The sequence below is a fragment of the Cibotium barometz genome, chromosome 33 (assembly GCF_041138505.1).
Source record: "Cibotium barometz isolate CiBa-2024 chromosome 33, ASM4113850v1, whole genome shotgun sequence".
NCBI classification, from domain to species: Eukaryota; Viridiplantae; Streptophyta; class Polypodiopsida; order Cyatheales; family Cibotiaceae; genus Cibotium; species Cibotium barometz.
The window spans coordinates 16,329,468-16,348,550 of record NC_141078.1 but is presented as its reverse complement, the minus strand read 5'-3'; the positions used below and the strand labels follow the sequence as shown (position 1 = coordinate 16,348,550).

At 45.5% G+C, this 19,083-nt stretch overlaps 1 protein-coding gene and 1 pseudogene across 2 annotated transcripts in view; one reads left to right on the top strand and one right to left on the bottom strand.

Annotated features, from left to right (window-relative positions):
- Window positions 1-242: 242 nt before the first annotated feature.
- The window catches only part of LOC147619356 (serine hydroxymethyltransferase 4-like), a 35,487-nt pseudogene continuing 16,646 nt past the window's right edge, over window positions 243-19,083 (bottom strand). The window contains exons 2-4 of the transcript XR_015261841.1: window positions 1,767-2,154; window positions 1,566-1,667; window positions 243-1,125 (exon numbers count right to left, since the gene is read on the bottom strand). The product of XR_015261841.1 is annotated as a serine hydroxymethyltransferase 4-like (transcript). The remainder of the gene's footprint in view (window positions 1,126-1,565; window positions 1,668-1,766; window positions 2,155-19,083) is intronic.
- Window positions 4,379-19,069, top strand: LOC147619358 (uncharacterized). Its single transcript, XM_086773394.1, has 5 exons — window positions 4,379-4,523; window positions 5,816-5,919; window positions 6,524-6,712; window positions 17,370-17,663; window positions 17,800-19,069. Exons 1-5 carry the CDS (start codon window positions 4,379-4,381, stop codon window positions 18,991-18,993), a joined length of 1,926 nt encoding a protein of 641 aa, XP_086629520.1. The 3' UTR covers window positions 18,994-19,069.

Genomic DNA, 19,083 nt, shown 5'->3' with positions numbered 1-19,083 from the left:
TGTTGATTCCTGGAACTGCCCCTTTCACTTGCCTAATCTGAACAGTTGAGAGTAATTGCCAGAACCACCATTTGCCAGTTTTAGGACATACATCTAATGTTAGCTTATCCAATTACAACATTATGAAACTTGCATTGCCCTTGAAAGTCCAAGGGATTGATGCCTAAAATAGCATATTATATTGATGGCATTGACCAATCATACATCGTGAAAGGGCATACTAAACATTACATAACAGGCTCTTGAAAGTCCAAGGGATTGATGCCTAAAATAGCAAATTATATTTAATGGCATTGACCAGCCATACATCATGAAAGGGCATAATAAATATTACATAACAGGCTCCCATAAGAGGGCACTTGTAAGAGCAGACATGCATTTTTAATCTAGACGATGATGAGTTTTAAAGAGGTAAATCAAGAAATCCATTTCTACTTGGAAAAGGTTTTCTGAGACTCATTAGAGCCAGCATGCTTGTGGAGAATAATCAAGTCATCTATATGCCATAGCTTGCAATTTCGAAGCTTGGAATACATCTTCCATGGCTACAAATCCTTTACAAGGGCATAATTTGCAGAAAAAAGAAACTTAATCAATGTAGATTACTACATGGTAGAAGTACCCGCCAAATAGACCAAACTGGCAACCTTCTCGTGCCAAAAGAGCTCGCTCAGACCTTTCATGCTTTCATCACTTGACACAACAAAAATTGCAATCCTGATGATCCCACTGATCCACTATTTGTATGCATAGCACAATATTGAAAGGATGTACGGTCTCACTGTGGTGACAGTCATCTCCCCACACATTATCTCTGGCATCTTGCAACCTCTCTCTTTGCCTATTAGTGAGGTCTTCTTGGGAAAACATATCAGTCATGGGGCTTTTCTAAACTTCAAATTTGATTGTCGAGTCCTGGCATCTGAAAAGATAACGCAAAACTCTCGACCCTTGTCCTAAGCTCATCAACCTCCTCGTTGTTTTGCAGGCCCTTCATAAAGGCCTTTTGCGAGTGTCCATACTCCTTTCGCACTTTCTGTGCTATTTGCAAAGCCTTAAAAAGAAGCTCAGCGATAATTTCAAAGTCCTCTTCCAAGCAGCCTCTTGAAGTCATGGCTGGGGTCCCTGGTCAAAACAGACCACAGTACACTGAATATGCAAAAAAAAAATTACTGAGCTCCTGCTTATTAAAACCACCTCCATCAAAGCAACGAAAACAAAGTCTCCCGTGAGGAATGAGCAGGCAGCCTTGCCCATCCAACTCCTCTTCCCCACCCAAAATTTTTAAAAAAAATCACGGACAGGAAGTGTTTAGGGTCTAGGCTGGATACAGAACAATAAGTAATGTCAGCAGGGCACCTCCAGGCCCCCCATCCCCTAGGGATGGACGGCAATTTTGCCTGTCCAAACCCCCACCCATCAAATGGGCAGAAGTGTAAAAACTGGGAACACAACAATGTTTGCCCAGCTTATGGGCAGGGAGTGTGTTGTATCCAGCTTTGAGATCATAAGTTCATTCTCCTGTTATGAGGTCTCTTATTAGTGGCCGCACATTACAGACTCACCAATTCTGATACCACCTGGAGCCATTGCACCGCTGTCACCATACACAGCATTTTTGTTCAGGGTTATGCCACACTTTTCACACACCTTTTCGTATTGGGTCCCTGCTAAGCATCCATAGAAACAACTTAGCATTGCTCAAACTAATCATACATATTTCACCAGACTGTCACACAAGAAAGAACTTTACCGTAGCCTAGTACCTGTCAACTTAAGAGGTCGAAGATCCCACAGCATCAAATGATTATCTGTGCCTCCTGTGACCATCTTGCAGTCCCTCCTTTGTAATGCGGCAGACAAAGCCTTAGCATTTTTCAGCACTTGGCAAATATATGCTTTGAATTCTGGCCTGTCCACCTGCAGCAAGGCAACCGCAAGGGCAGCTGTGCGGTTATTATGGGGTCCACCTTGTACCGAGTGGGACACAGCAAAGTTGATTTTTGCCTCAAAATCATAATGGCCTGCATCATCGGCTGCGGATCTATGCTTCTGCCCCCTTCTGTAGAATATAATACCTCCCCTTGGCCCTCTCAAGCTTTTATGTGTCGTGCTTGTGACAATGTCACAAAATTGGAAGGGACTATTGCATTGCTGCAGCCACATAACAAGAAAAGCATCAGGAACACATCTTTTCACACAATGAAGTACCTGAAACGTGTAGAAAGCCTTGGCTGATGTGACCTATTGCTTGAATATTCTCTTATGAGCTACTCAAATGCATGGAACACTTTAATTCAAGCCCTTTCAACAAGCAACAGTAGGATATAAGCACATGAAATGCAGACACTCCAGCATTTGTGAGGAGCTTGACTAGATTATTCACTGCCTCCTTTTGTCTCCAGCATCTAAGCTCACATCAAAGGAGCACATGCAAACAAAATATCATGGTACATTGACGGAAGTGTGTTTTTAAACCTAGTTTTTGAAGTAAATACACAGAGGAGGAAGAAAAAATAACAGCAGAAGATTTGATTCTCTACACCTAATGTAATGTATATTGCTTGGCTCGCTAACGCTTATTAATGTGCAAAGAATCCTGCAAGATCACGGTACGATTAAAGAGCAAGGCTTTTGTAAGGATAATTAGCCATTGACATACACTTTACCCATAAAAGATAAAACCACAAAGTCTCAAGACCGTAAACACTGCACTAGGGGTCAAATATGGATATCCCTCCCTTCTCAAGGTATTTTATTACCAAAAGACTATTGATCTGTACAAGCTTGGAATGACCGGGAGCTACCTCCACCAGCTCATTAGAATTATCCGAGTACATTTAATTGATCAAAACACTGAAAGAGCAGTAAACTCACGGGAAATTTGGTTGAAAACAAGAAAATCTCACCATGCTCTCTGTGCAAAAGACACACTGCGAACCCGAGCTACTTTCCATCACCTCCTCCATCTATTCCTGCTTGTGCTTGCTTGAATTGTTTGCTGATAAAGGGCAATCTGTTTTGAAGCTGCTCAGGGATGAACCTGGAGTGTTGGAGGGAACTGAACGGATGCACTTTTTGCTCTGAGGGATGGAGGGGAGAATGACGATGAATGAGGGGCTGAGGTAGCCTATTTATCACAAATCCCTCCCCCCCAGAAACGATAACTATGTTCAGCTGGTTGCCCTAGGCTGGATATCTAGCAGATTTTGGACTAGCAAGCTGCTGGTATGCCAAGACGACGATATAGATGGTAGTGCACGCCTCTAGAGATGCATTCCCACCTTTTCAATATCTATGGTCAGCCCCATGCCACAAGAGACACTAACTAAACAGTCATTAGAGACATCATTTGGCAAATATACATCTGTAGCAAAGAGGACAAAGTGCAGAGCGTAAAGTAGCATAAAAGTGCATCGAGCTAGCGCTAGAGCTTCCCCCCATTGCGCACCTGCTGCCCATGTCGGTTTTTACTGCCCCATTACCTTAAGCGACTCGATGACAAGTTTAGGGACGCGTCAAAACGTGCAACCAGTCTTGCAATATGCCAACAAATTTCGAACTTATGTTTGCAATTGGGCATTTCTCATAAGGACAAGAAAGGGCAGTTCCTCGATGGCCTTAACACGCAAATCTAGTGGGAGGTGCGTATGTTTCAGCCACCCACCTGGAGGAGGCACTCCATAGTCACCAGAAACGCTTCGGGGTTTTTGAGGTTTCAGGACAAGACATTTCGTTTTTCGGCTAAGAAACGCAGAGGTTTCGTAGTTTTTTCTATATAAATACAATAAAATGGTTTAGAACTTGTAGTTGGTAGAATTATTTGTAGAACTACCTACTGCTAGCTAGGAACTTAAAATATGGTAAAAGCTTAGGCAATTGTGGTCATAATTGGGCAATTGGGGAGTTGTGGAATTGTGACTCGTGAGAAATTGGGGATTTATGAGAAATTGGGCAATTGAGAATTTAGGAAATCGGGAATATTGGGGAATTTGTGAGAAATTGAGGGAGAGAGAAGGAAGAGTAGGAGGAGGAGGAGAGGTGACTGCAGATCGCGTACGAGAGAGAGAGAGAGAGAGAGAGAGAGAGAGAGAGAGAGAGAGAGACCAACATTTAAAAAAACACTTAGACAAAATTTAAAAAAAAAGACTCTTTTTTTTAAGAAACGAACAAAAATCCCCGTTTCTGAAACGTGTTTCTGGCGTTTCGGCCGTTTTGAGGTTTCGGAGTTTCTCAACCCAGAAACACGTTTCTATGTGACTATGAGGCACTCTCGCTTGCGTAGAGTGCTGAGATGAAGTATAATAGAGGAAAGCCCAAGACTTTCCATCCTTCCACTCCCAAGGCACCCACCTCAAGGGGAAAAGGCCAGAACTAGATGGGGTCTTCCCCAAGACAGAGCATGGGAGCCTCTGGCTCCAAGAACTCGACTAATGCACCCAAGCTTACTCTAGACCAGAAAGCTCAGGCAAGTAAGACCGGTGGTAAGCTCAGTCTACAAGAAACAACCCGGTTCAAGGAGGGTAGGTGTTTCTTTTGGCATACAAAAGGACACACTAGACTCCCACTCCTCAGACTACCACCCTAGTCTCTATGGCTTCCGTGGTGAGCTCCGCTCCCACAGACCCCAACGGTCATCTCTGGTTCTTCGGACCTCGATTCTCCAATTGGTGGAATCATTAGCCAGAAGCTCGAAGATAAGCAAAAGGGCGACCAAGACCAAGAGTATGAGCACGATGAATTTCTCAAGTCGTTTGGCTACATAGGTGGCCAAAGAGTTGCCATTTGTTTAACAGCAGCACGGACGATGTGGTCATGGAACAGGCCGCTTGGCGAGCCCGTTTCTTGATGACTTCAGTAGACAAGAAGGTAGAGGGATTTAGCATAGGCATGATGACGAGCATCAAGTTTGAAGCTCAAGGTGCTAAACTCGTTATTCAAGTCATAGAGCTTGTGCGAGATTTTATGGCCCCTCTTGTAGGAGGAGCAGACATTATTTTGGGAATTCAGTGGTTTCACAAGTTCCAACCAGACATTGATTGGGATAGCCATACTTTCCAGATTACCCAAAATGTGTCCAAAGTCCCAGTAATCATTAAGTATGAGCCAAGGATCACGAACTTTCCTCTCATAAGCCACATGCAGGCTAAACAAGATACGAAAAGGAGCACAATGTGCAATGATTTATATCCAGATTGCTTGGACGGTGGCCAATGCTTCCGAGAAGAACCAGGCTCTTCATGACAAGATTTTTTCTTCGGAACAATCTCCCTCCCCAGCTCCCCCCTGTCTAGACCGGAGGACCACAAGATTGATCTACTCCTAGGCTCAATCCCCCAAGCAAGTTTCCATACCGCTTGTCAAGGCAATGAAAATGAAGTTGGACTGCCAACTCCAAGAGCTGTTCCAAGCTGGCTTCACATGCTCTAGTGCGTCACCATTTGCTGCCCAGATCCTGTTTGTCAGGAAAAAGGATGGTTCTTCCCAATTGTGTGTGGGTTATCATGCACTCAATAAGCTAACAATAAAAAGCAAGTTCCTTATGCCTCGGATTGATTACATTTTAGAGAGGTTGAATGGGACCAAGGTGTTCTCGAAATTAGATTTGAAAAGTGGGTACCACCAGGTTCGGATTATTGAGGGGGCATCCCCAAGACAACCTTCCGTATGGAACGGACCCACTATGAGTTTGTGGTCAAGCCTTTTGGCTTGATGAACGCCCCAACCGCATTCAATTGCATGATGATGTGAATATTCAGGGGCTTGATTGGCAAGTGTGTGTTCATATTTTTGGGCGACATACTTGAATTTTCAGTTACAGTAGAGGAGCATGACATTGATGTGGAGAAGCTTTTGAAGTTGCTAGAAAGCAACGAATTCTATGTCAATGAGAAAAGGCCGGAGTTTTATCTGTTCGAGGTTCACTACCTTGGATACATTATCAGTGCCAAGGGCATCCGACTTGACCCAGCCTATTGGATGCACGGAAGCCTTGCTATACTGATCCATGGCCCTAAGCATGATTAAAAACATTGATGCTAATTAACACAAGATTAAGACACATGAGAGAGGAGAGAGGAGAGAGGAGAGAGGAGAGAGGAGAGTGGAGAGAGAAGAGAGAAGAGAGATTAAGTGTTAGGGTTTTCTTGTATTACTATGGTATACAAAAAGGTAACTGACTGCTTGTACATGATTTAGGGCTTTGGCCAGCCCCATAGAGGTGGCCCTGGCCCTTCTACATATGTCCTATTGATGCTACAATGAAGGAATGATGAAACTAATAACTGACTTATGCTGAAAATGATGAGATGCTTATGTAACATGCTGAGGATGCAGTCGGCCAACAGCCAGCCTGTCGGCTTGCTTGTCTTGGACATAAACAAGAATATTTTGCATTAATGCTGCGCTTGGCTCCACATGATGCCCAACACCTGCTGGCCCTATAGTGCAGCTGCTAACAAGCCACTGAGTCCCCCATAGGCTGCCGACAACAAGCTGAAGCCCCCCTGTTGGCTGCCGACAGGGTTCCCAACCCCATGTCAACGATGACTATGCTGATGATGGTGTTTATGCTGCTGAATCTGATGATGATGCTGATGGTCTTGATGCTGATGCTTACAATGAAGATGATGGTTCTGATGCTTTACTACTAATGCTTCTGATACTGACTTGTGTGCTAACTAATCAAGGATTAAGACTATTCATGCACAGGGTTAGCCATGGCACGGGCATGCACGTGACACGGCCAAAGTGGCCGAAATAGTCAATTGGGAGATACTACAAACAGCTTATAATATTCGGTCATTTGTGAGCATATGCGAAGCATATTCCACCCACATCGACAAGTTCTCTACCTCTTGGCGGATCTTACAGATCTACTTAAGGGTGTCAAGACTAGAAGGCAACAGATGCGAATGACTCCATGAGCTTTGAAGGCATTCAAGAACCTCAAGGTGGCCTTGTCAGAGGCTCCTTGTCTAACGCTAGCCTCGTGGGATGAGTCGTTCCATGTGATAACCAACACAAGTAACACTGCGATTGGAGTGGTTTTTCTCGTAAGCTGCTACCCGTAGAAAAGAATTACTCGGTCTATGATCGAGAACTCCTTACAGTGATTCAAGCCCTGAAACATTGGAAGCATTTCCTTTATGGGCGATTCTAGCAATTCGGTGGCATGATCGAGTACCTTCCAGGAAAGGCCAATCCAGTGACCGATGCTCTGAGCAGGAAGGGAATAGTGACTAGGAATCAAAACATCAAGACTATAGGCGTATGGAGCCTGACATAACAGTACATGTATGGCTGGTGTAGCCTCACATGATAGTACATGGTGTACACGTATGGCTCATGGAGCCTGACATGATGTAATTCTTTGGGACTAGCTATCTTGGAGATCTTTTGTATTTATGTTCTCGGAAGGTTCCGGAAGGATCATGAGCCCTGGACATTTTATTGGATACAATTGAGCAGATGCGTGTTTCTTCCAGTCTAGCTACACACTCGTGTGTGTGTATGACTTTGATTTTATCTTTGGATGACTTGTCTTGTTTGCCTTGACAATGCCTGAGATTTCTGCCTGCGTTGTCCATGGAGCCGAGGACAGCTGGGCACCCTATGGACGTGTATGTGCACACCTGTTTGGGATTGACAAGTGGTCTACATGTATGCTTTATGATTTCGTATACTAATAATTATGGGTGCAGGTTCGCACACAATTATAAGTAGCCGGACAACTTATAAGTTGTACACACTGAGCTGAACTTATTTAATCCATGTGGGAGCCAAAGGATGGACTATGGACAATATTTGGGCCATCTTCAAGAAGGCGCCCCCTTCTCGACCTAAAAAGCACACGTGGGAGCTAATATTGGCGGAGGAGCTCTAATCTTGAGTAAGACTCCAGTTTTATGGGAGGCACCTACTTTTTTTGTTGGGTTTTATGCTGTGTATGCACCCAGAGGAGTGCTAGTGATCATCAGTAGATTACTGGGACACTTTTTACTTCACTTAGTGGAGGTTTTTTCCCCAGTTTAGCTTAGTTTCACTTATAAGCAGTTTATAAGTGTTTTGGTCCACCCGGCACATTTTATGGCCGGACATGTGAACACATCTTTTTAGGTCACTTATTATGTGGCTATTGTACTACACATTTATCTATCTGAATACATACAAGGAGTCGTGTTCTCTCTCTCTCTGCTTCTCCACGCCTGTTTTTGCAGCACCTTCAAACCCTAACCCTAACAGTCCAAGACCTTCATTTGGTATCAGAGCCATCCGTACAGGCCATAGCCACCAGCCACCCTCGCCATCAGTTGTCCGTACAAGCTACTGTCCTTCGCTATACATTTCGCCGTACACCTGTAACTGCCCGTACACAGTCAACGCCGCCTTCAGGTACTGTCCTGCCCCCGTACACGAGTACCTGCCCCGTACACAGTCTGCGCCGTCTGTACCGTACTGCACCTGTCAGCGCCGCCTTCAGTACTGTACTGCACCTGCCAGTGCCGCCTTCAGTACCCGTACTGTACCTGCCTGCTTACAGTCGACTGCTTCCGTACTGTACCTGCATACAGTCGACTGCACTTGCAACAACGAGTACCTGCAGTGTACCTGTTCGCACTGTTCAGTACAATGCTCCGTCGGAGTACATCCGCCGTACTTTCACTGTACCTGCGGTCTGCTCCGTACAGTAATCTGTACCTGCACAGTACAACAGTCAAGTCATCCGTACCTACACACTGCAATCAACTTGTACCTGTTGAAATCTCAATTGTGGTAAGCATTACAAATTTTGATTTTTGGGCATTTCTATTTTCTCTGTGAAAATCAACAGGCACATACAGGCAGACTTTCTTGCAAAGAAGTCTACAGGCTTTTTGCAAGGTTTTGGGTGCAGTAATTTTGGGCATTTTTGGGACATTTTGGCACTGTGTAAGCCATTTTTTGCTGCTCTACTCAGTCACTGGTGCATAGAGCTGCACATTCAGAGGATTGAGAGTGCAGGCATATTTGGGTGAACTGTATTCAGTGGAGTACAGTTGCTATCAGGGTTCTTGCTATTGGGTTTTTTGATACACAGGTACAACATTGTGCATAGGCATAATGGCAAATCAACAGCAGAGTGATGTATTCACGTATTTGTCTAAGGAAGACAAATTGGACGGCACGAACTACTCCTTGTGGAGTTTTATGCTGAAAAATGTGATACTCTCTTTTATTGTATGTCTGGGGGTCACATAAAACTTGCAAGATGTAGGTTTAATTTTGTTAGTGGTGATGAACCACGTCCAAGTCCATTGGCTCCAGAGACTCCTCCCCAAGGGGGTGCTCGTGGACGAGGACAACAGGTACAGGCTCCAGGGCAGCCATTGCCTGTTCAAAGAACAAATGCTCAGAAGACATGGGATGCCAGGGATGCACAAGCCTTGTCACTCATTGCATTGTCAGTACAGAGGTCTATTATACCTCATATTCGTTCAGCTGGCTCTTCACAGAATGCATGGGTGACTTTGGAGCAGATGTATGCTGCTCGTAATGAGGCTCGGATCTCATTTTTGAAAAGAGAGCTGGAAAATCAGAAAATGCATGAAGGAGATGATATGTCTAGCCACTTAAACAAGCTCCAGGATTTGAGAGAGCAACTCATCAATGTGGATGAGATTATTCCTGAGACACAGCTTGTGTCCACCATCTTGCACTCTTTGCCAAGATCTTACTTGGCTTTTCATACCTCTTTGAACCTCAGCATGAGGAATGCTGCTGAACCCCTTAAGTATCAGGAACTTGTTGCTCTCTTGCTACAAGAAGAGCAAATGAGGAAGAATATGAATATGAACACGAGTGCTGAACAGGCATTTACTACAGGTCAAAAGGGGAAAGGAAAAAATCAGCCAAAGAGTTCAAATCAGAATTCAGGTGATGGTGGTTCATCTCAGGATACCAAGAAAGGTGATGGACAGCCCAAGAAGAAGGGCAAATGTCATTACTGTAAGAAGCCAGGTCACTACATCACAGAGTGTAGAGAGAGGATTGCCAAAGAGAAGGCAAAGGAAGCTGGGATGTCTGTAAATGATGCCTCTAAAGCTCCTCCAGAGACTGCTTCTTTTGTTGAGGACAGGGATTACTGTTTCTATACATGCAGCTATGATGCCTCTTGGTCTTAGCACGCACTCAGTATGACAGAGCATGCATGTACTTGGTATTTTGATAGTGGTGCCTCAAAGCATATCACATCTCGCAGGGATTTGTTTTGTCATGTTGGCCCTGCCCCTGTTGGCAAAACTGTTCAGTGTGCCAACAATGCTTCATATCCAGTTCGTGGCATTGGGGAGATTCAGCTCACAGCCATTGATGGCTCCATTCTCCGCCTTACAGATGCCTTGTATGTATGCAAGTCCACTTTGATGATGATAAATGCATGGTCAGAGACAAAGCTAATGCTTTGACCTTGATGCTTACTGGTACATTATGTCATGGACTTTATCAGTTGGATGCATTTCAGCCAGTGGATCAGTCTGCTTATAATGCATTCACTCTTACTCCAGCTATGGTTGATGCGGAGTTATGGCATGCTCGCATGGGGCATGTAAATTTTGGTAGTCTTATGCTTATGCAGCGACATAACATGTTTACAGATCTACCTCTCATGGAGAAGCCTCCAGATCACATTTGTGAAGGATGTATTTTGGGAAAAATGCATAGGTTTTCCTTCCCACGTGATCAGGCTCTACGAGCAACTGCAAAGTTGCAGCTTATACACAGTGATCTTTGTGGTCCCATGCAGACGAAGTCATTAGGTGGTTGCTTCTATTTTGCAACATTTATTGACGACTTCTCTCGTATATGCTGGGTCTATCCTTTGACACAGAAATCACAAGTATATGATGCATTTTTGGCCTTTGTAGCACTTGCTGAGACAGAGTCAGGATACAAGGTTAAGACTCTCCGTTCTAACCGAGGGGGGGATTCACACATGTTGAATTCCTTTCTTGAGAGTAGAGGTATAAAACATCAGTATACTACTCCTTATACTCCACAGCAGAATGGGGTTGCAGAAAGGAAGAATCGGTCACTCATGGAGATGGCCAGATGTATGTTGAAGGCAAAGAGGCTACCACATATCTTTTGGGTGGAAGCTGTCATGTGTGCTTGTCATATTTTGAATCGATGTCCCACAAAGGCATTGGTTTCCATTACTCCTTTTGAGGCTTGGCATGGCCGCAAGCCTTCTGTATCACATTTTCGTATCTTTGGGTGTCTTGCATATGCACACATACCCAAAGAGTTGAGGAGGAAGTTGGATGATAAAGCCACAAAATGCATTTTTGTTGGGTATAGCCGTGAGAGCAAGGGCTACCGGTTATATGACCCACTATCCAGGAAGATATTCACTAGTCGGGATGTGATTTTTGATGAAAAATCAGAAATATCCATGGCTGGTTATGATGCAAATCAAGCTGAAAATGATGTGTTTGAAGGTCTACTACCTATGGAGTTTCATTCCACAGTTGGTGATCCAACTCATGAGGGTACACGACAGCCAGCAAATGATGAAGGTGGTGCAGAAATTCAGCAGCAAATTGAGCCAGAAGCTGAACCAAATATGAGGCAGCAGGCACCACAGGTCAGACACATACCTAGATGGTATTTGAGGACATTACAGGACAGCCATTTAGAGGGTCCTCTTGCTGGTCGTACTCGTAGGGAGACACGGACCAATGAGCATGCACACATCATGGATTTGAATCTGGTTATGGCAGCCAGTTTACAGGATGATGATGAGCCTGATTCATTTGTGGATGCACGAGATAATGTGCATTGGAACAAAGCCATGCAGGATGAGCTTGATTCTATTAAAAGGAATCAAACATGGGATTTGGTTGATCTGCCCAAAGGCAAGAAAGCAATTGGTACTAAGTGGGTCTATAAGTTGAAAAGACATGCAGATGGATCCACTGACAGGTACAAAGCCCGTCTAGTTGCAAAGGGCTATGCACAGAAGAAGGGCATTGATTATGAGGAGACATTTGCTCCTACATCCCGTATGTCGACACTTAGGTGTGTCATTGCATTGGCTGCACATCGTGGTTGGGTTGTTCACCAGTTGGACATAAAGACTGCTTTCCTACATGGGGACCTCGAGGAGGAAGTTTATGTATATCAGCCCACAGGTTTTGCAGAACATGGTCATGAAGGGAAAGTATGCAGGCTGAAAAAGGCCTTGTATGGTTTGAAACAAGCTCCACGAGCTTGGTATGCAAAGATAGATGCTTTCCTACTCACTCAAGGATTTGTGAACAGTCCATCAAAAGCCACCTTGTATGTAAAGAAAGAAGAGACAGATCTGCTGGTCATCAGTCTTTATGTAGATGATCTCTTGCTCATGGGATCAAATGATGACAAAATTGCAGCTTTTAAAGAGATACTGCAACAGACATTTGACATGTCTGATTTGGGGCTTGTACCCTACTATTTGGGCATACAGTTTGTGCAAGATAACAGAGGCATTGGGTTGTTGCAATCTCGATATGTTGCTAAACTTCTGGAGAAGTTTAAATTTCGGGATTGCAAGCCTATTAGCACTCCTATGGAGCCTGGGATGAAACTGTCACTACAAGATGACAGTATTTCCTTTGATGCCACTACATATGCTCAGGCTGTTGGGTGCCTTATTTACTTGTGTACTACACGGCCAGATATTCAATATGCAGTCTCTCAGTTGAGCAGATTCATGCACAGCCCGCGGTTGTCACATTGGCAAGCTGTGAAGCGTGTATTCCGATATTTGCAGGGTACCTTGTCTCTTGGATTGCTTTATCCTGAGGGGAGTGACATTCAGTTATACGCTTACAGTGATTCAGATTGGGCTGGTGATTTTGATACCAGACATTCCACTAGTGGAAATTGTTTCTTTCTTGGCTCTTCATCCATTTCTTGGCTAAGCAAGAAACAGACCACAGTGGCCACTTCGTCTTGTGAGGCAGAGTACAGAGCAGCCTACACTACTACTGTTGAGTGTGTTTGGCTGCGTCGTCTCATGACTGATATGGATATTTCAGTGGAGGAGCCTACACCTATCTATAATGATAGTCAAAGTGCCATTGCTGTGGCCAGGAATCCTGTGTTTCATGCTCGCACGAAACACATTGAGATTCACTATCATTTTGTTCGGGAGAGACTCCAGGCAGGAGATATCAGTCTGATCTACTGTCCTACAGATCAGAATGTGGCAGACATCTTCACCAAGGCATTACCACGTCCGAAATTCGAAGCACTCCACACTGCTTTGAATTTGTTTCCTTTTGGTGGATGATGTACAGTGATCACATATCACTCCAGGGGGGTTTGTTGGGTTTTATGCTGTGTATGCACCCAGAGGAGTGCTAGTGATCATCAGTAGATTACTGGGGCACTTTTTACTTCAGTTAGTGGAGGTTTTTTCCCCCAGTTTAGCTTAGTTTCACTTATAAGCAGTTTATAAGTGTTTTGGTCCACCCGGCACATTTTTGTTAGAAGTCATCTCCTGTCTAGATTTATACACCAGGGCCTTTGTTGTGGGTGTGCCCGCCCTTATGAGGTGTTTTCCCATTTTTCCCCACTCTCCGCATTTTTCCCCTATTTTTCCCATTTTTCTGAGACTTGGGAGGGCTGCCAGGTGATGCCAGGAGCACCCTATTGCTGGCCGACTGGATCTACATCAGTCATGGGCTTCAGGGCTGCTGGCCGACTGGATTTGATCAGTCGTGGGCACCTCTTTAGCTGGCCGACTGCATTTATGCAGTCGTGGGTCTTTTTTATCAGTCGTGGGCACTCCTGATGCTGGCCGACTGCCCTCTAGGGGGGTATATATAGGTCCTCAGCCCCCATACCTCATTTGTATCATATCTTGGGATCTTCTTGTGTATATAGAGCAGAGTTACACGCCTACATCTGTCTCTCTCTTGTGCTGTTTTTCTGCCTGCGTTTTTGCTCTTGTGTTCCCAGATTTGGTCATCATCTCCACTGCGTATTCTGACATGGTATCAGAGCCTAGGCTCTAGATAGGTCTTGGGATTTGTGTGAGCAAGAGGGGGCTGTTTTGTGGCTGATTGGTGGACTGTTCTGGACTGTTCGGGAAGAGGAGAAGCAAGAGGAAGGCGGGCTGATTTGCTGGGCAGCCACTTGCAGGTATCAGTTCTTCTTCGTTCCCACCCACCCACCCTTTTCAGAGTACATCCCCACTATGGCAGATCTGTTAGAGATGGCCGAGAGGCATGTGAAGATCCCGACTCTCCCCACGTTCCCGCTGGACCGTCAGTTGGACGGGAGCAACTACGGCATATGGAAAGTTATGATGGAATCTGTTCTGGAGTCTTACGACCTCGCCGATTTCATCATTGTTGGTGTTCCACGGCCGGAAGTAGAGGAAGGGGAGTTACCGTCAACCCGAAAGGACCGGGAGGCCCAGACGCAGATGTGGGATCGCGTCAACGCCAGGGTCCGTTCGTTTATTTTCCTCAATTGCACACCACAGGTAATTAATCATGTAAAGCATATGACGCTGGCCAGAGGTATATGGCAGCATTTGGCCTCACTTTACAACAGGGTATCGCCCATGAAGAGGATTTCCTTGGAAGTACAGATGCGAGTTATGAGCCCTGCAAAGTCGTCGACGATGCGGGAGCATATTAACAAGCTGCAGGCTCTTCAGCAGAAAGTTCTTCAGGCTGGGAAGGAGATATCCTCAGAGGACATGGCCATCATGTTGCTGTCACATTTGCCCTCTTCGTACTCAGCATTTTACTCGTCTTTGATTACCAGTGGCAGGCTCAGCACCATCACGTGGGAGGAGCTTGTGCCCATGGTCCTGGACCAGGAGGAACGATTTACGAACCCTCCTCAGGGTGGAGGTTCGGAGGCCTTTACTGGCCAACGGTCGAAAGGCCGTAACACAGGCAAGGGGAAGGCTTCGTCGGAGAAGTCTTCTGAGAAGATGTCCGTTAGTGACCGCGAGAAACTGAAGGCAGAGAGGACCTGTAATGATTGTGGCGAGAAAGGCCACTATTGGAGGCAGTGTCCCAAGCGGAAGACCGAGAAGGGTGAAGATTCTTCAGCAACAATCATGAAGACTCCAGCTTTTGTGCACCTGGAGGTGATGGACACCGATGTTTCATTTTCTTCAGGCAGGGAGGAGATTGGAGGACTCTCCGCAACGGATACTCGGGAGTGGATTCTCGATAGTGGTGCTTCCAGGCACATGACTCCTTCCCGTTCCGGTTTACAGGATCTCTGCAGGCTTTCTGGTCATATTCTTACTGGGGATACGTCCACTATCCCAGTTCACAGTGAGGGCAGGATGGAGATAGTTCTCGATGGCAGAGGGGGGAAGCATTCCTCCCAGGTGTTGTATGTTCCGGCACTTGGTTTTCATCTGTTGTCAGTGCATCAGGTTTGCAAGACTGGCGTACGGGTGGAGTTTGATGAGCATTTTGTTGCTCTCCGGGACAAAGCAACAGGCCAAGTGGTTTGGGAAGGCGGAGTGGAGAATGGAGTTTACAGGCTTTCAGCACTCTCTCTCCCAGGTCCTCAGGATTGTGATGAGTGGCAGTCTGGTAATGGCTACTGAAGTGTGGATACGCTGCAGGTGCGGGCTTTCCGAGACCAGGTGGTGGATAGCTTGCTAGTAGATGGCAGCAGTTGGCAAGAACTTTCCAGTACTGAGGTTGGTAGTTCTTGTGTTCGTGAGTCAGAGGAAGCTGAACAGGTCACTTATGCTCTCATGTCTCGTCGTGTTCGGGACATAGAACTTCCAGTAGTTGAGGATGTTCTTTCCATGGAGACCTTTCGGAAAGCCAGGCAGGTGGCTCTTGTGTTCCCAGATTTGGTCATCATCTCCGCTGCGTATTCTGACAATTTTATGGCCGGACATGTGAACACGTCTTTTTAGGTCACTTATTATGTGGCTATTGTACTACACATTTATCTATCTGAATACATACAAGGAGTCGTGTTCTCTCTCTCTGCTTCTCCACGCTTGTTTTTGCAGCACCTTCAAACCCTAACCCTAGCAGTCCAAGACCTTCATTTCTGGTGCATGGGAGCTGGTCGACTGCTTCTACAGGCTATTTACAGCCTTCTACCGCAACAAAAACCTAACAGGTGCATGGGAGGTGCTGGCCGACCCCTCCCTTAACAAGATTACTGTCAAGAATAGTAACAAGATTACTGTCAAGAACAGGTTTCCGATTCCTCAAATCAATGATATTCTTGATAAACTTGAGGGAGCTGCTTGTTTAAGTCGCATTGATCTTAAGAGTGGTTACCATCAGATTCGAGTGGTACCTCAAGATGTGCACAAAACGGCTTTTCGAATATCATTTGGACTATACGAGTATTTGGTTGTGTTTGGACTTACAAATGCTCCCGCCACTTTCAATAGAATGATGGACATAATTTTCAGACCTCACCGCAAGTTCACAGGAACTTTCTTTGATGATATTATCATTTTTTCAAAGAGTGAGGCTGAACATAAAGAGCATCTTGCCATTGTTTTTGAAGAGCCAAGGAAACATAAGCTTTTCATCAATGGGAAGAAGAGTGAATTCTTCTTGTCAGAAATTCACTATTTAGGGCATATTGTCTCCAAAGATGGAGTAAGCATGGATCCCGCAAAGATTCAAGCCATCAAGGATTGGCCACAACTGCAGAACGTGCATCAAATTAGGAGCTTTATTGGTTTATGCTCTTATTATCGTCGATTTATTCAACACTTTGCTTTCTTAGCTTCGCCGTTACATGATCTAACAAAGAAGAAAGTAGCATTCCGTTGGTCGAATCCCGAAAACACAGCTTTTCAGAAGTTGAAGGATGCCATCATATCAGGGCCAGTTCTTACTATTACAGATTTACATAGATCTTTTGTGGTCGAGTGTGATGCATGTGGAGATTGTTTGGGAACTATTTTAAACCACAAGGGACATGCAGTGGCTTTTGAAAGCCGCCGCCTGCAACATGCAGAATCATGGTTGATATATACGTACGTACGGATCTGATCCGTACCGTACGGATCCGTACACGTACGGATCGATCCGTACGTGAGGTTTTTTTTTGGCTGAAAATCGACGAGCGTGTATGAATGGGCGCCCGCCTGGCGGCTGGCCTTTGGGTACATACTAGGCCTTTCAACTTTGATTATTGGACTCCAGAGAGCGTGCGTTACAGAGAGGCGAGAGCAGAAAGTTTTCGAAAAAGACCAGGCGACCACAGCGTTGGAACTTTGGCGCCAGGCGTGCGTGTAGGTAAACTGAGCATCTTTCTCTCTCTCTCTTTCTCTCCCTCTTGAGTCTTGAGTCTTATCTCTTTCTCTTGCATATGTGCTGCGCACTTGGCAGGTGGTGCAGACAAAAGTCTCAAGAGCCATCATGCCTAAGCCAACTAACCCGTATTGGCAAGAGCACACCAATGTGATCCGCATTGTCAACACGCCAGGGCAAGCTGGATCTGGCACGCGACGATGGCAATGCAAGTATTGCAACTTTCAGCTCACCAGTACCATTTCTCGCGTCGTTATGCACTTGACAGGCATTGGCACAACCAATAACTGTGCAGGGTGCAAGGCAGTACCAAAGGACATTAGGGATAAGTTGATTGCTGAGAATTTTCCAGCAATGGGTGCAGGGAAAAAGGTGAAAGGTAGTCACAGGTTCAGGAGGAGCAGCCCACTGGCAGTAGGAAGAGGGCTCGTACCATGCATGAGCAGCACGACTATGTGGAGGATGATGTAGAGATGCATGCACCAAGGCAGACTACCTTGCCTCACAGGTTCAGGAGGAGCAGCCCACTGGCAGTAGGAAGAGGGCTCGTACCATGCATGAGCAGCAGGACTATGTGGAGGATGATGTAGAGATGCATGCACCAAGGCAGACTACCTTGCCTTCTCGAGTGGCCTCTCTTTCTTGGGTGAAGGAGCGCCAGAAAGTGGCTGAGATGGAGATTGCTCGCACTCTCATTGAGTGCAACATCTCCTTTCATGTCTTGAGGACTGAGCAGTGGCAGAGGATGGTCAGAGCCATAGCCCAGGTTGGACACACAGAGGATTTGTCGGGGTTGGAATACAGTAAGATGCGGACCACTACGCTTGAGGAGCAGAAAGCATTGATAGATAAGACATTGGTACCAGTGAAGGCAGGTTGGGGGCAGTTTGGGTGCACCATCATTTCAGATGGCTGGAGTGACATTCGTAGGCGACACATCATTAATATTCTTGTGTCGTCTTGCCTTGGCACGTACTTCTTGCGTGCTGTTGATGCAGGAAAGGCTGGAGAGCGGATCACAGGTGAGTTTATCTATGAGCACATCCGGCAGGCTATACTTGAGGTTGGCCCAGAGAATGTGGTGCAGGTTATTACTGACAACGCCTCCAATTGCAAGGCTATGGGTGAGATGATTGAGGCAGAGTTTAAGAACATTGTTTGGACTCCATGTGCAGCTCACTGTCTTGACTTGTTGATGGAGGACATTGGGAAGTTAACATGGGTGTTGCCTATTGTTTCCGATGCCACAAAAATGACTACTTTTTTCCGCAAAAAGCACAAGGCATTGGCTATCTTTAGGAGTCACAGTACACTTGACATGGTGCGGCCCTTGAAGACCAGATTTGCATATATGTATCTTGTGTTGCAGCGACTCTATGCAGTGAGGGATCCACTTCTACAGACAGTAGTGGACCCGAAGTGGAGAGAGATGCATCACGCACAGGAGGAGTCCACTAGATACATACAGCGGCGGGTGCTTGATGAGTCCTTTTGGTCGGAGGTGCAGGCTATGATAGTAGCATTGCAGCCACTTTATGTGTTGCTGCGTGTCACAGACATGGAGGGCTCCACCATGGGCCTAGTCTATCATCTCTTCTCAGAGATGAAGACACACATCAGAGGCTGCAGATCACTGGCGCTTGATCGGTATGTACTTGCTTCTGCAATGATTACTCTAGAGTCTATTAAATATTTAGTATAATACTATAATGTATAATAGTAAATACTATAATCAAAATTCAGCCTGTTAACTAATGTTGCGTCAATGCTTTTACAGTCGGGAAGAGATCTT